We start from the raw sequence: 13,769 nt of genomic DNA, 5'->3' as shown, positions 1-13,769 counted from the left end.
GATGGGGCAGCCACAGCTTTTCTGGCACCCTGTGCCGGCGCCTCAGCACCCTCACAGGGAAGAGCTTCTGCCTTAAGAGCTCATCTCAATCTCCCATTTCACTTTTAGCCCATTGCCCTTGTCCTATCCCTCTTATATGTATTTTAATCACCAAAATAAGGAGAAATAACGTTTCCTCTGGGCAATGTTGCACACCCGGCCGTGGCAAGCAGGGAGGGGGCTGTGCCCTGTGCTCAGGGTGTCTTCATGGGATGCTGCCTGGAATACCAAGCGCGCTTGGATGCTCTGAAAACGCACACGAGCCACTGAACATCTCCAAACCAAATGAAGCGATGCATGGGAAGTCAGCGTGCAGGGAAAGCAAGGTGGAAGGGATGGATACGGCTGGAAGGGGCATTGCAAAGGCGCAGGAGCAAACGGGGCAGCACGGGGCTGCTTTTTCTCTGCCAGACTCCTTGTGTCTTGCTGCGGGTCTTGCTCTTGCTCTGGGCGGGCAGCCCCAGGGAGGCTCAGAGCAGGGAGGGCAAAGCATGTGCAACCAGCAGTGGTTTTATTACAAACACCAAGGCTTTCAAACATGCCCGTGACACCCCCCCCCCCCCGCTCCCAACGCATTCCCAAGGGACCCGCAATCCCGACGGCCCGCGAAGCCGCAGACCCTTTCCCCTCCTCACCCACAAGCAAAGGAAGGGGCTGGGTTTGAAGCCCCCAGCTCAGACCCCCCGCACGCTGATGTTTTCATAGCTGGGGGGAGGCGTTGCCTGCGGCTCCCCCGGGTCCTGGGTCTCCAGCCAGGACGGGCTGGGGCGGAACAAGGCGCTGTCGGAGGAGCTGCGCCGGCGGCCGCACTGCCAGCCCTCGTCCTCCTCCAGGTAGCGGTACAGGGGCGGAGTGAGCTCCTCCTCCTCCTTCCTCCCCGGCGGGTGGATGTAGGCTGCGGTGTCGTGGGCAGGTCTGCAGGTCAGAGCCTCCTCATAGGTGGGGATGGCGCTGGCGTCCCAGGAGCTGCAAGGGAAGAAACACAGCAGTGCACCAGGTCAGTTGGAGCATCCCAGTGCTTGTCCAGAGCATCCTTGTGCTCCATCAAGCAGGGACAGCCTCATCAGCCGGAGTACCTTGGCACCCATCAACTGGAGTACCTTGGCACCCATCAACTGGAGCATCCCAGCACCCATAAACTGGAGTAATTCAGAGCCCTGTCAACAAGAACATCCCCATGTCCCATCAACTGGAGCATCCTGGTGCTCATTAACCAGAGTATCCCGGAGCACTATCAATCAGAGCATCTCTGTGTCCCATCAACACACAGCCTCTCAGCCGTCATCCTCCCCCATCTGCTGGAGCATCCCTGAGCATGATAGGCACATGTGTTTTGGGGATGGCACATGGGCAGGTTTTGCATGCCCAGGGTCAAGGCAAGCCCATGTCAGCCAATTCCCAGCACCAGAAGGGAAGGGAAACATGCAGGAGGAAGGGACCATCCATCAGACCTTGTGACAAGGTCACATCACCCCGTTCCCACTGTGTTTATAACCCCTGACCCAACAAGAGGAAGGGCAGCCTGGCAAGGCAGCCTTGAAGAGCTGCCTCCTCCAGCATTAAGGGCTACAGCTGCAGGTGTGATGACCACAAAGCAGCAGAGGTGAAGGCTTTGGGGACATCTGCCCCCCCCTCCAGTTGTGCACTGCACTGGGCAGGAGAGCATCCTCATCACCTGCCCAACCCCAAAGCCACCCCCAAAGCACAGAGGCTGCCAAAGGAGCACTTTGGCACCAGGCATCCCGATTCAATGTGGTCCCACTCACCAGAGCCCTCCATGCACGGCCTGGAGCCACTTCAGCAGCACTTTGCTGAGCAAACACAGCTTGTGTACAGGGAAAGCCTCCACCAACCTTTGCCCTGTGCCAGGTCCTGCTCAGCACCCTGGGTGCAGCCCCAAAGGCGAGGAGGCTCTGAAAGCAACCCAGCATCCTCTTGCTTTCACACATAGAAACCCAGTGCTGTGCGCTCAGGGAGGCTGTGGGTATTGGAGAGGCACAGCTGGTCCAAAGGGAAAGCTGTGATGCTCCACTGGGATGCCTCCATCCCGAACTGGCAGTCCCATATCCCACACCTACCGCTCCAAGCATCCGCACCATGGCCTCAGCTCACAGAGGAATGCTGCCTTGGCAATGCGGAGAGGAGGGTTTCTCCCAGCACAGGATGCTTTGCTGAGTGAGTGCCAGCACAGCTGGGGCTGGAGGAGCTGCCACAGCTCCAGCAGTGCCAGGAAGCTGCCTTCCCATTGGGATGGGAGCTGGGAGCTCTGGGAAGCGAACATTCCTCATGGGAGGCCCAGCAAAGCCCACCATGGGAGGAGGAAACCTCCCCAGACTATCAGCCCGGCTCAGGCTCTCACCCCCGGATGCTCCGATGGGCATTGAAACCCCTGGAGAACCAGGAACGTGCTTCCCACTCCCAATGAATTTTTATGGATTCATGTTCTTGAGAGTTTCTTTTTGTGCTGCTTTTCCCCAGAGCCCGATTCATGCCGGAGCCAAGATCTCTGCTGTGACCCCGTAGGGCAGCACTGGGAAGGGCCGGCTGGCTCCGCTTCCACAGCAGCCTCTGGAAAAGAAACCCTTCTGATCAGAAAGCTTTTACATGGAGAAGTGGGAATAAAGGTCAGGCTCACGGAGGGGGAGTCTGGGGACACAACATGCAGTGAGGGGTCTTTCCACAGCCCAAAAGAGGCTTTGTAGAAGGACTCTTTGCCTGTGCTCCCAGTTTAATGCCAATCCAAGGATTATTGTCCTGCTCCTTTTGCCTTTTAACTCCCTTTTAACATAGACTTTGCTTCCATTAAGGGTGCCATAAACCCCCTTGTCCTCACAGAGCACTGCAGAACTGTGGTGCTGGGGAAGGTTTCAAAGCTGAAGGTCTGGATAACACAAATCCCTCCCCCCAAATCCGGACCTTCCTCCAGAAAAGCAATGTAGTTTTCTGCTTGGTGGCTCTGCTAAGGAGATGCTGCCTCGGCTGGTGATGGCCCTGCAGGGCAAAGAGAGCCATCTGCAGCTGAGCTGGATGCGGGAGCAGCCAGTGTGGGCATGGAGAGTGCCTGCAGGGAGGGGAGGACCATAGAATCATCGAATAGTTGGGGTTGGAAGGGACCTTCAAAGCTCACCTGTTCCAACCCCCTGCAATGAGCAGGGATATCTTCAACTGGATGAAGAACTGCATCCAGCCTGGCCTTGAACACTGCCAGGGATGGTGCATTCACCGCCTCTCTGGGCAACCAGTGCCAGTGCTTCACCACCCTCATTGTAAAGAACGTCCAGCCTAAATCTCCCCTCTTTCAGTTTAAAACCATCACCCCAAGAGCATCTGCTTATGGAGCAGGAGCAGAGCCCAGAATGGGGCAGCACAGTGGCATTACTGCTCATCTGAGCTCATGAGCAGGCTTTGGTACATGGCAGCGCTGGGTCAAACCCACCCTCACCTTCTTCCCCCCACCACCACTATGCAGGGACCCACCTGCAGTTCCACTTCTCCGGGGGCTCCGCGGTGAAGTACTGCAGGTCCCTGGGGAAATGGTACTGGTAGCGCCGGGACACCACCCTGGCGTTGGCTTTCACGGACCAGAGCAGCCCGAAGAGGAGCAGGATGCCGCCGATGCCGCAGCAGAAGAAGCTGATGGAGCGGAGCAAGGCGCTGGAGGAGGAGGAGCTGGGCACGGCCTCGGCCTCCCGGGGAGGCAGGAGGTGAGCGCCGGTGCTGGCTGATGATCCCACTTCCCCATCGCTCCACCAGGCGAAGCACAGCGTCCCCGTCACCAGCAGCACGGCCCCGGTGATGGTCATGCCATAGCGGAATGAGGCGGCTGCCATCCTTGGGAAGGAGGGTTTAGCACTGGGGAAGAGGGAGGCAAGGCATGAGAGAGCCCGAGTCCTGTGAGACAAGAAAGGGGTTGAGAGGGATAAGGTCATAGAAGAGCTGCTAGAGGAGAAAACGACGGAGTTAGGACCTCTCTGTGGGTTGCAGACACTTGGCCAGCACGTATTGGCCATCAGAAAAGGCATTTCCCCATCTCAATGGGAAGCCCTTGTGCGGAGAGAAGTCGGATGCCAGTCTGGATGCATAAACTTCCCAACATCCTCATTTTCAATGACAAGGCAACGCTCCACAGAGGCAGGATGGAAGCCCCAGCCAGGGGAGCTATGGAGGCAGCTCCAGGGACTTGCATAGCTCTTGCCCTTAGGTTCTATTCCAGACTTCCTCCGGAGCTTGGAGGAACGCCAGCAGGGTTTCTGATCAAAGCAAGGCTTATGGAAGAGGTTAAGGAGAGGGACATAAATTTAAGATGTGATGGCTCCCGCATTATCCGTGCACATGGCTTCTCCTCTGAAACCGGGGGTAAATCAGCGCTGTGGTGACAGGAGGTGTCTGGCATCCCTGCTCCAAAGCCCACAGCCCCAAGGGGACTTGGGGCTTTCTCAGGGAAAAGAGCCAAGCACATCTCTGAAAGCCACAGGGCTGCCATTTCAGGAGGGAAAAACCCCCTCACGTGCTGACAAGCAGAGGGACCTCACTTAGGGATGGCTCCTGAGACACCCAGTGAGCAGGGACCCCAGTGAGCATTCCCATCACTGATGTGGCCTGCTATAGCTGCACTCCCTGCCACAGCCAAGCTCAGGGCAAGGATGGGAGCAGGAATCCATCCATACCTCCGTTAAAAGTCAGGAATGTGCTGGATGCAAGCTAAACCCTTGGAGAGGGTATGACTTACCACTGAAGTAGGTGTTTGTGCTGTGCTGATTGGGGTGGCTGAGGCAGCAGAGCACTGAGATCTATGAGGCTCTTAGTAACCCACTTTGGGACACCCCAGAAGCAGGGAGGCTTATTCTGAAGGTGGGATAAACACCCTGATGCTGTCAAGGCTGCTCAATCTTCATCTAAGTTTGCCTTTGTACACAAAGTCTCGCTCCTGTGGGTCAGCTCCAACACACACCTTCTCAGCTCCCCAGCACTATCGATCCCATAGGTGTCATCACCACCTTCATTATCCCTAGCAGGGTGGTTTGGGGTTGGTTTGACAAGCAAAGAGATGAGGCCATGCCACGTGTTCCTGCTGGTTGGCACTGCTCAGCTCTGATCTCTGTGGGGCTCTCACTCCCCTTTGCCTTCAGCAGCAAACAACAAGCATCCCGGCTTGGGGATCCTCAGCTCCCAGCTAACCAGATGGAAAAGAGGACCAACCACGTCCCCTCTGGCCCTGCTCACCGCCCAGCAACAAGGTGCAGGTTCAGCTCCCACCTCTTGATGGACAAAAAGCTTTGGATCATGTGGGAATCAAGCACCAGCATCCCCTTAGAGATCCAGTCCTGAATGACTCCTCTGCGAGGGTTTAGAGCTGTGGGAGTGCCAGTGGAGAGGATGCACACCAGGGCACAGCCAGGATGGAGATAGGGCTCAAGCACAAAGGTGAATAGAAAGCTGAAGAATCCATGCTCCATCACCTCCTCTGCCTTCATCACTGCCTGCATGTCAGTGAAATGAGGATAACCTGGTGGCTTCGGTTTCCATTCCTCCAGGCAGGGCTCTCCTCCTGCAGCAGGGACTTAAACTGCACCCTGAGATCTGGAAGCACCCATCTGGAGCGGGCAGGGAGCAGAGCCCAGCACACACTTGCTGTGATCAAGGACATGTGGAATTACATTATTTCAAACCATTATTTATCAGATGGGCCCACGAAATGGAAAGGACAAATTACTTTGTAGTGAAAGACACACCAGCTGATCTAATCTACCTTTAATGAAGGAATCCCATGAGAAGTGGGATTTAGGAAACCCGCAGGAAGGCTGCAGGACTGGGAGCCCTGTGTCCTCCCAGTCCTCTGGAATGCTCGTCCTGTGGTCATGATCCCAAATTGATGCCCAGCCAGTGGTCCCCAGCAACATCCACAGGGACCCACAGGGAAGGAGGTGGTGTTCCTGGGCTGGGAGGAGGCAGAGCTTCCCCTCATGAGGAGGGGGCATGTTTAGATGCTCCCTCCTGAATGGCTGGGGCTTGGCTGAGCTGAGACAGAGAAGAGACTGTCAGAGATGCTGTTAGGTGCTGTCAGGGATCAGCATGCTCCAACTCACCTCCTGATGTGAGCAGCACACAGCAGACAAGCTGGGCTTACACCGCCTTGCAGCTGTAGATGCTGAGGAGAGTGCAAGGACTCACCTGACCCATGAATCCCACTCCTTTTGAGAGCATCACATCTTCCTGGCAGGTTTTCAGCCAATGTTCATATAATCCCAGACTGGTTTGGGTTGGAAGGGACCTTAAAGCCCACCCAGTTCCAACCCCCTGCCATGGGCAGGGACACCTTCCACTAGAGCAGGTTGCTCAAGGCCCTGTAAGCCACAATCCAAAATACCCCTACAGCACATCTCTCGCTCCAGCTGCATGGGGACAACAGGTCAACCCAAACCGAAAGCCAGGATTGGAGCAGCACCAAGAGCTGGAATGGTTTGGGGTCAGCTTGGCGAGCTTTGGGAGATGCTGCGATTCTCTGTGTGAGCTTTGGAAGCTGCTGCCTGAGCACAGGGAATTCTGCATCCCCGGCGCTGCGCACATCTGGGAGCGGTGGCAGTGAGGGGGAGGCGGATGTGGAGGGAAGGCGGGGAGCTCTGGGAGTGACGGATTGACAGCTCCAGAGAATAAACTCCTCTCTCTTGACAAGCCCAGAGCCGCGGGGAGCAGCGCTGAACGCTCCCCCAGCCTACTCGTGTTCCCACCATGCGTGTGCAGAGGTGGCTCCTCCGTGCAGGGTGATACTGCCCCTTGCCAGGGCTGGCACAGCTCTCCTGAGCCTCTTTCCAAGAGCCACCACGTTTTCCTTAGCACAGCAACCTTCGGGAGAACGGGGCAAAAGAGCAGGAAGCGAGATGTGAGACCAGGACAGGACCCGAGTTCCTGCTCCCTGAGCCTGCCCCTGGCTCCACTGCGGGACACTCAGCATCCCAGTGAGGTTTCCAAGGAGCGGCTGCTCCTCCAAAGACAGCTCCCAAACGCCCGTCTCTACCTGCTGAGCCACTCCAACGTTTTGTTCTCTCCTGTCTCCTCCTTTGACCTGCTTTGGAATAGCCTTTCCAAGGAAATAGACTTGTATGTTGCATGTACAAACAACTACGAATGTTAATAGTTTACATAGTTCTACTAAGATGCTGAGAATAGCATCCCCCATATAAAGTTATGCAGATGGTGATTCATAGGGTCTACTAAGCATTACTCAGAAAAACACTCTTCTCCAGCTACAAGAGAAAACGAAAAGAGTTTTGAATCTCCCCCAGTGCCACCAGGACAAAACCCACCTCCATAGCCCATGTCCCTCCACGGCGCTGACAGCCTGTCCTGCCGCACGCCATGTGGATGAAGACATTAAATGTGCCAAAAGGAACACCAGGGAGAGACACAGTGAAGCATGAGGCTGTCATTAGGGAGATTCCTCCCTGCCTCTACCTGAATTTGGTGGTATTATTATTATTACTATTATTATTATTACTATTATTATTATTACTACTACTCCTATATTACTATTATCAATTAGGGGATTGGTACCCATCCAGACCACAGTAATAACGATGCTTCCAGAGGAGCATCCGAGACGCGCTGTGCCACCACCCCCCAAAGGCAGGCTCTGATGGAGGGGACCCCTCGCAGGACAAAGCGCATGTACCCCCGCCGTGCTCCATGAGGACCAGTCCCCGCCTCTCCCGCCCCGACGGCGGCGATGTGAACCCCGCGTCCCCTCTCGAGCCGTGCCCATCACCCGGTGGCACCCCCGGGCCGGGGGCTGCGCTGCCCCCGCCGCCTTCCTCCCGTCGGGCAAGGCCATCGCGGGGTGCCCGTGTCCGTGTCCCGCCACCCGCGGACCCGCCGCCGCCGCCGTACTCACCCGCCGCCTCCAGCCCCGCTCCGGCCGAGCGGCGGCTCCCGCGGAGCCCGGCCCGCGGGGCGGGCGGGGCCGGGGGCGGTGCGGGGCGGGAGGGGGGATGCGCCCATCGGTCCCGTCGGGGCGGCGGCCCCGCGTTGCTCCCGGCTCCTCGGAGCGCGGTCCCGGTCCCGGTCCCGGTCCTGGGGGAACACAAAAGCAGTGAATAGAGAGGAAGGAGAAGTCAAAAGCATCTCCCCCCCTTCCCCGCCCCGCAGGCAGCGTGCGGCTGCCGGCGGCTTGTGCAGGAGGCGGCTTCCCGGTGCGAGTGCCGGGAGCGGGTCTGTGAGCACGGCTGGGTGGACTCAGGTCGGGGCTCCACAGGGTCGGGCAGCGCAGAGCCAGGTCACTCGGGGCCCAGGGGACAAGGGACCTGGAGAGACCGATGTCAGGCTCAGAGCCCATGAGAGGTACCCCATGCATGGCACACTTGTACCCTGTGGATGCCACCACCACTGCCCTGTGGTCATCGCTACCCCATGGGTGGGACGCTGCTGCTCTGTGCCCATGCTGCAGCACACTGGGAAGGAATTCTTTATTGTGAAGTTCTTCCCTGTGAGGGTGCTGAGGCGCTGGCACAGGGTGCCCAGAGAAGCTGTGGCTGCCCCATCCCTGGCAGTGTTCAAGGCCAGGTTGGACACAGGGGCTTGGAGCAACCTGCTCCAGTGGAAGGTGTCCCTGCCCAAGGCAGGGGTTGGAACTGGATGAGCTTTAAGGTCCCTTCCAACACAAACCATTCTGTGGTTCTATGATCTCTGCCACACACTTGTTTTGTGACCACTTCAGTTCTCCTCACCTCTCTGTCAAACACCAATATTGCTCCTTTCCCTGTTCCAGCTGGATCTTTTCACCCTGCAGCGTTCATGAGAGGACCTGGATATCAAACAACCTGAGAACGCTCTGATCTGCGGTTCAGGGTGGTTCGTGTGACCGGCATCTGGATTCAGGCACACTTCCTCATCACAGACCTGTTTGATCAACAGTCACGCCACGCTGTGCTACTGCTGTGCACCCTCACTGCTCTGTTGCAGTGTTCTCAAGCTACAGCTGAGCATCACAGACAAAGCAGCTGAATGCTGGGCTGCTGCTCCTCCTGCGCTGCTTGCAGCTCCTCACCTTGCTGGCTCCAAAACAGCTCAGGATTTACCTACACGGGCTTGCGGGGACTCATGCAAAGCCTCATCATGGAATTCATGCTTCATGTGTGCTCAGCAGCCACCCAGCACAGCTGAGGGGCAGCCCCTTCTACCTGCAGACACTGTGTGGGTTTACAAGTGGAAAACTGAGGCATGAGGAGGGCTGGTTCGCATGCAGCAGGTTTGAGCCTCCGTCACAGACAGCATGGGGTAGGGGTCCCCAGGGCTACCCTCACCCCACTCAGCCCCAGCATGGCTTCACCCCACTGGGCTGGCATGCAGCAATCCCTAACAATATATCCAAACACTATGATCCTTACTCCTTGGCAGGATGGAATTTGTCCCCAGAGATCCCAGGGGTGAACATCTGCATTCCTCTGTTCCAGATACGTCATTGCAGGGCACTCACATTACCATCCACGAGTGATGCAGGCAGTGATGTGAATCACCAGTTCCCCTATTAAGGGACAATGAGACATCTTCTTCTGCTCATTACCTGTTCTGATATTATACTTGACTGAAATTTGCTTGTTAAATGGCTCCTGAAGCACTTATAGGTGGTGCTAGCCTGTGTGTGCTCATCCTAGCACAGGGCTGCAGAGAGTGAGGTGGCTCCATGCCAATGCATTGGATCCTCCAGACCCATAACTATGTGCAACCTTCTCCTCAGAGCAGTGGCCTTCAGGTGGCCACAAACCCATGGCAGATATCTCACATCAAGCCAAAGGCTGTAAGTGCTGAGTGGTGCCAGCACCTCTGCTTAGCAGCACCTTTCCAAAGAGCATTATCCCCCTCTGGGGACTTTCCTGCTGGTGCACAAGGAGCAACAAACCACAGGGCACAGGGAAATGAAGTCAGAACATCTGTGCAGTGCATGTGAAACATCCCATGCACAGTGAAACTGCAGCAAGGAAAACCAGAAGATATAAAAGACAGTTACAGCCCCTGCAAGAACAGGAACAAAGGAGGAACGTGCAAAGAGATTGTTCCAGTAATTGCCTCCCCCAGGTAAGGATGCTGCCTGATCAACGCTGCTGGCACGGAGAAGAGTTGCTTTTTGATTCACTGTTCACCCCATTTTGCTGCTGCAGCAAATCACATCTAAATAGTGTATTTCACTGTATAATCAGGCTGAATAAGTCAGCTTTCTCCATACCTGTGTGTGTGTGTGTGTGTGCATGTGCTTTCTGCCCCATCACAACGAGATGGTTTATAGCAGAGCACCAAGAGCGAATCTGGGTGCACCAGGGCACCGTGAGGAGCGCAGGCTCCCTTCCAGGGCTCTCATACCTGTGATGGGAGTGCCGGCACACTGGGACAGCTCACAGGTCTCCATCGGTGATGTTGGTATCCAGGCCACCCTCCCATGCCCCACTGCCGCCAGCAAGCGCTCAGCAGGGTGCTGCCACCACGATGGAGCCACTAAGAGCCACTGATGAGGCTTTAGGGGACACATCTCTGCAGGCAGAAGGGGCCCACGTTGTCTAGATCCATAGAGAACCCATTCCCAAGGGGCCAGCACAGTTTGGATTTCCCCTTAACACAGGCCATTGGGCAGAGCAGAAGTGTGTGCAGCCTGCTAAGGGGCTGCAGCACATCTGGGATGTGCAGATGGGAAGGAGTTCCTGCACCCGGCAGTGCAAAGCAAGGGGAAAACCTGCTGTTTATCTGTGCCTTCATTTGCATCTCCTTAAAATGCTTAATTAGTTGTGTTAGTTGACATACTGGCTCAGGCACTCCTGCCTAATCCAGGCAGTAAATCCAGGCTTTGGAAACATTTGTCCTACATCTTCAAGTGATGCAATGTTCACCAGAGGGCTTATTTGGGGTTGAACCTGCAGCTGGCCATTGGTGGTTCGGCTGCATGGGGTTTGGGACTCTTCATCCTTGCTCTCCAGCAGGAAAAGCCTTGTGTTTGGATGTGAGAAGGGATCATCCCCATGACCGCAAGTGGTGTTTGCTTGGTTTGGCCAGACTCACCACAAAGTACTCTTCCTGTACTATGGTTTTGCCCTGAGCCTTTACTAACTCCAGAGGGACATTCTGTGCATAATATATCTTATTACTTAGCTCCAGTGGCTTTTAGTGTATTCGAATGGTAACAGATGAGCAAGAGGTGTGTAAACTACATTCAGCTCAGTCACTTCTTTAATACCAGTTTCCAAAGTGGTTTCTGCACTGGCTATAGCCATCATCTAATAAACCTCTGGAACCAAACCCTCTGCTTTAAAGCTTAAGTGTGTGCGTAAGTGTCCTAAACAGCAGTTTGCAAAGCTGCACCATGCCGAGGAGCATGGCTGTGGTGGAAAGTCCTGGGAATGGAGAAGTCCACAGAGAGTGGACTCATCCACAGGTAGCTTTATGGAGGAGCAGTGATTTCAAACCCCTTCTGCTCTTCATTCAGGACTTGTGTTAGTACAGGAGCTTCAGACTGATGTGACACCTCCCGTTGAGGCTGTCACGCAGATAAAGGGCAGGATAAAGCTGTGAGTTTCCTATAGGAGAAGTTTCTGTGTTGCAAGTGGAAGCAGGAAGAGCTTAATAGGATCTTTGCACCAGAATCTGCAAAGGATTTGCAACTGGCCTATGAAGGAGCATGGAATGAAGGAGTTAAAACCTGGTCCTCCGCTCAGTCTTCAGTAGGCACAACTCTTGCTCTCCTGGAGGTTTTAGGCTCAGGGAGGCCCCATGTGCTGTGCATGTCTCAGATGTGAGCTCCTCTCTCGGGGAAGAGGCCCGGCTGCTGTGCTAACACATGTGTACCCCACCACCCGGCGCAGATGTTTTACGTGCTGCAGATGTTGCTGCTCTGCTCGAGCACGAGCTGCCGCTTGGCTCGCCGTGAAGGAACGTTGATTTTCAGCCCTGCAGGCTCCCCAGTCAAGCTTGATGCTGGTCAGGAGTGCATCCATCACACCTGAGCAGAGCGAGCGAGCCAAGATGTGCACTGGCTGCTGAAACACAGCTTCAATCCATGCATTGAATATCTATGGCTGAAGCTCTTTGTGTATCCATGATTCCAAATGCTGGCATTCAAAAAGCTTATAACCAAAGACAAAACTGGCTAAATTTGCTTTCCAGTGAACCCAGCATTACACATAGGATGAACTACCCTGACATCCCTGAGCTCCTGTGCAGTCTTCATGTCTCTGCGGCACTCAGCTAGTACAGTGGTCTCCAGGGAGTAGATAATGGGTTGGTTTGGGGCTTTTTTTTCAGCACAGAAATGCAAAAGAGAAGCTTAAAAGCAGCATTAATGATGATTTCTAGGAAAAGGATGGAGCAGCCATCTAGCTCGCATCTGGAGCTCATGTGTGGAGCCATAAAGAAGCCCAAGTGTCCAACACACCACGACTCAGATGCTCCAGCTGGTTTCCTCTCCCAGTGCCCCTGTATTATCTCACTGGCTTGGCATCGGGCTGCCCACAAGCACTTGGTTACATCAGTGTGCTGTGCTGGGAGGTTGCTGATGGGTATTAAGCTGCCAGCAAACCTTGCAAACCTTCTGTTGGAAAAATGAGGAGATACACAAGGTGTGGCTGAGAGGAAAGGGAGCACCTTTGGTTATCCCAAGGGATATATAGCTGGGAAAAAACGAACACACTTTCAGGCACAAAAGCCCTTTGCAGGTCAGAATATCTGGGGCAGCATCTGGTCTCTGAGGGTTACAGGTGGTGGGAAAGGTGCTGTGTTACTTGACCAGCTTAGGAGAAGATGTTGTTTAGCTTGGCTCTCTTTAGTTCATGCCACGGGGTCTCTATTTCAAACAGCAAACGTCCTTCTCTTCCTTCCAGCAGCAGCGATGTTGCTCTGGCTGTACAGCTGTGCCCAAATGCTTGTGTGCTCTCTGCAAAGCTCACCTGCAATGTTGTTTGGTGACCTAGTAAAGGTGTTATTTCTGCCTGCACATCTTGCCTCACTTTTAACCCAGAACATTTGCATCTTCCTACCTGAGTTTCTAGGGATAGCTGGAGACAAAGTCCTGAAACAGTGGCAGAGGTGAGTTTGGGAAATAAAGGGCTGTGACTTCTCCTTAACGGCATGAAAAGCATCAGGCTGAGGATATCACCCATCTCCAGTGAAGCCAAGGGCAATGCCACAGCTCTCTCAGTGGTGAATTTAGCTCACGCTCTGGTTAGCTCTGCAGTTCCAGGCTCTCTGGAGACTCCACTCCCAACATGTTCTCCTCATTTACTCCTGAAAGAAACAGCGGATGGTTTCTCCTATGGAGGTGTCAGAGCAGGTTGCTCCTATCTGTTCCCTCAGTGAGTCAGAGAAACAGACCTCATACTGGTCTGCGAGCAGGGGAAGGATGTGAAAGTGAGTAACAGACACTTAACAAGATGCATGTGAAGAAGCAGATGGAAGACATCACCTAAATTACTTACCTTCAGACTGAAAAACAGGTCTCCATCTCCCATATCCAGTTACAGTCAGCGTCTCACCCCTGAAACAGAGACCTGACACCCCTGATGGAGAACACAGGATTCCCGTGCTTGACCTCCCGCTGAAGTCACTCAGGACCCAAAGAGTTAATCTTTCTCCCCAAAATACACCCTGTCCTTCCCTTAGCTAGGAGCTAGTCTGGCTACTCATCTGAAAGAGCGTAGTTCCACTTCTCCGGAGGTGTGAAGACTCCTGTGCTAGAAAACTGACAGCTCTCACTGGCG

At 54.7% G+C, this 13,769-nt stretch overlaps 1 protein-coding gene across 2 annotated transcripts; it reads right to left on the bottom strand.

The window, feature by feature from the left end:
- Positions 1–533: 533 nt before the first annotated feature.
- On the bottom strand, positions 534–8,049 carry TMEM61 (transmembrane protein 61). 2 transcript variants are annotated; one of them, XM_062623096.1, is made up of 3 exons: positions 7,928–8,049; positions 3,517–3,930; positions 534–1,005 (listed from the first exon to the last, which is right to left on the bottom strand). In XM_062623096.1, the coding sequence occupies exons 1-3, from the start codon at positions 8,032–8,034 to the stop codon at positions 714–716; spliced, it is 813 nt and encodes a 270-aa protein (XP_062479080.1). In that variant the 5' UTR covers positions 8,035–8,049; the 3' UTR covers positions 534–713. The 2 variants fall into 2 exon arrangements, with proteins under 2 accessions (XP_062479080.1, XP_062479081.1); XM_062623097.1 differs by lacking the exon at positions 7,928–8,049 and adding an exon at positions 7,906–7,910.
- Between the last annotated feature and the right edge of the window lie 5,720 nt (positions 8,050–13,769).

Source organism: Pezoporus occidentalis, unplaced genomic scaffold, assembly GCF_034315485.1.
Source record: "Pezoporus occidentalis ecotype Australia unplaced genomic scaffold, CSIRO_AGI_Poc_V1 ctg25, whole genome shotgun sequence".
NCBI classification, from domain to species: domain Eukaryota; kingdom Metazoa; phylum Chordata; class Aves; order Psittaciformes; family Psittacidae; genus Pezoporus; species Pezoporus occidentalis.
This window is presented reverse-complemented; position numbering and strand designations above follow the sequence as displayed.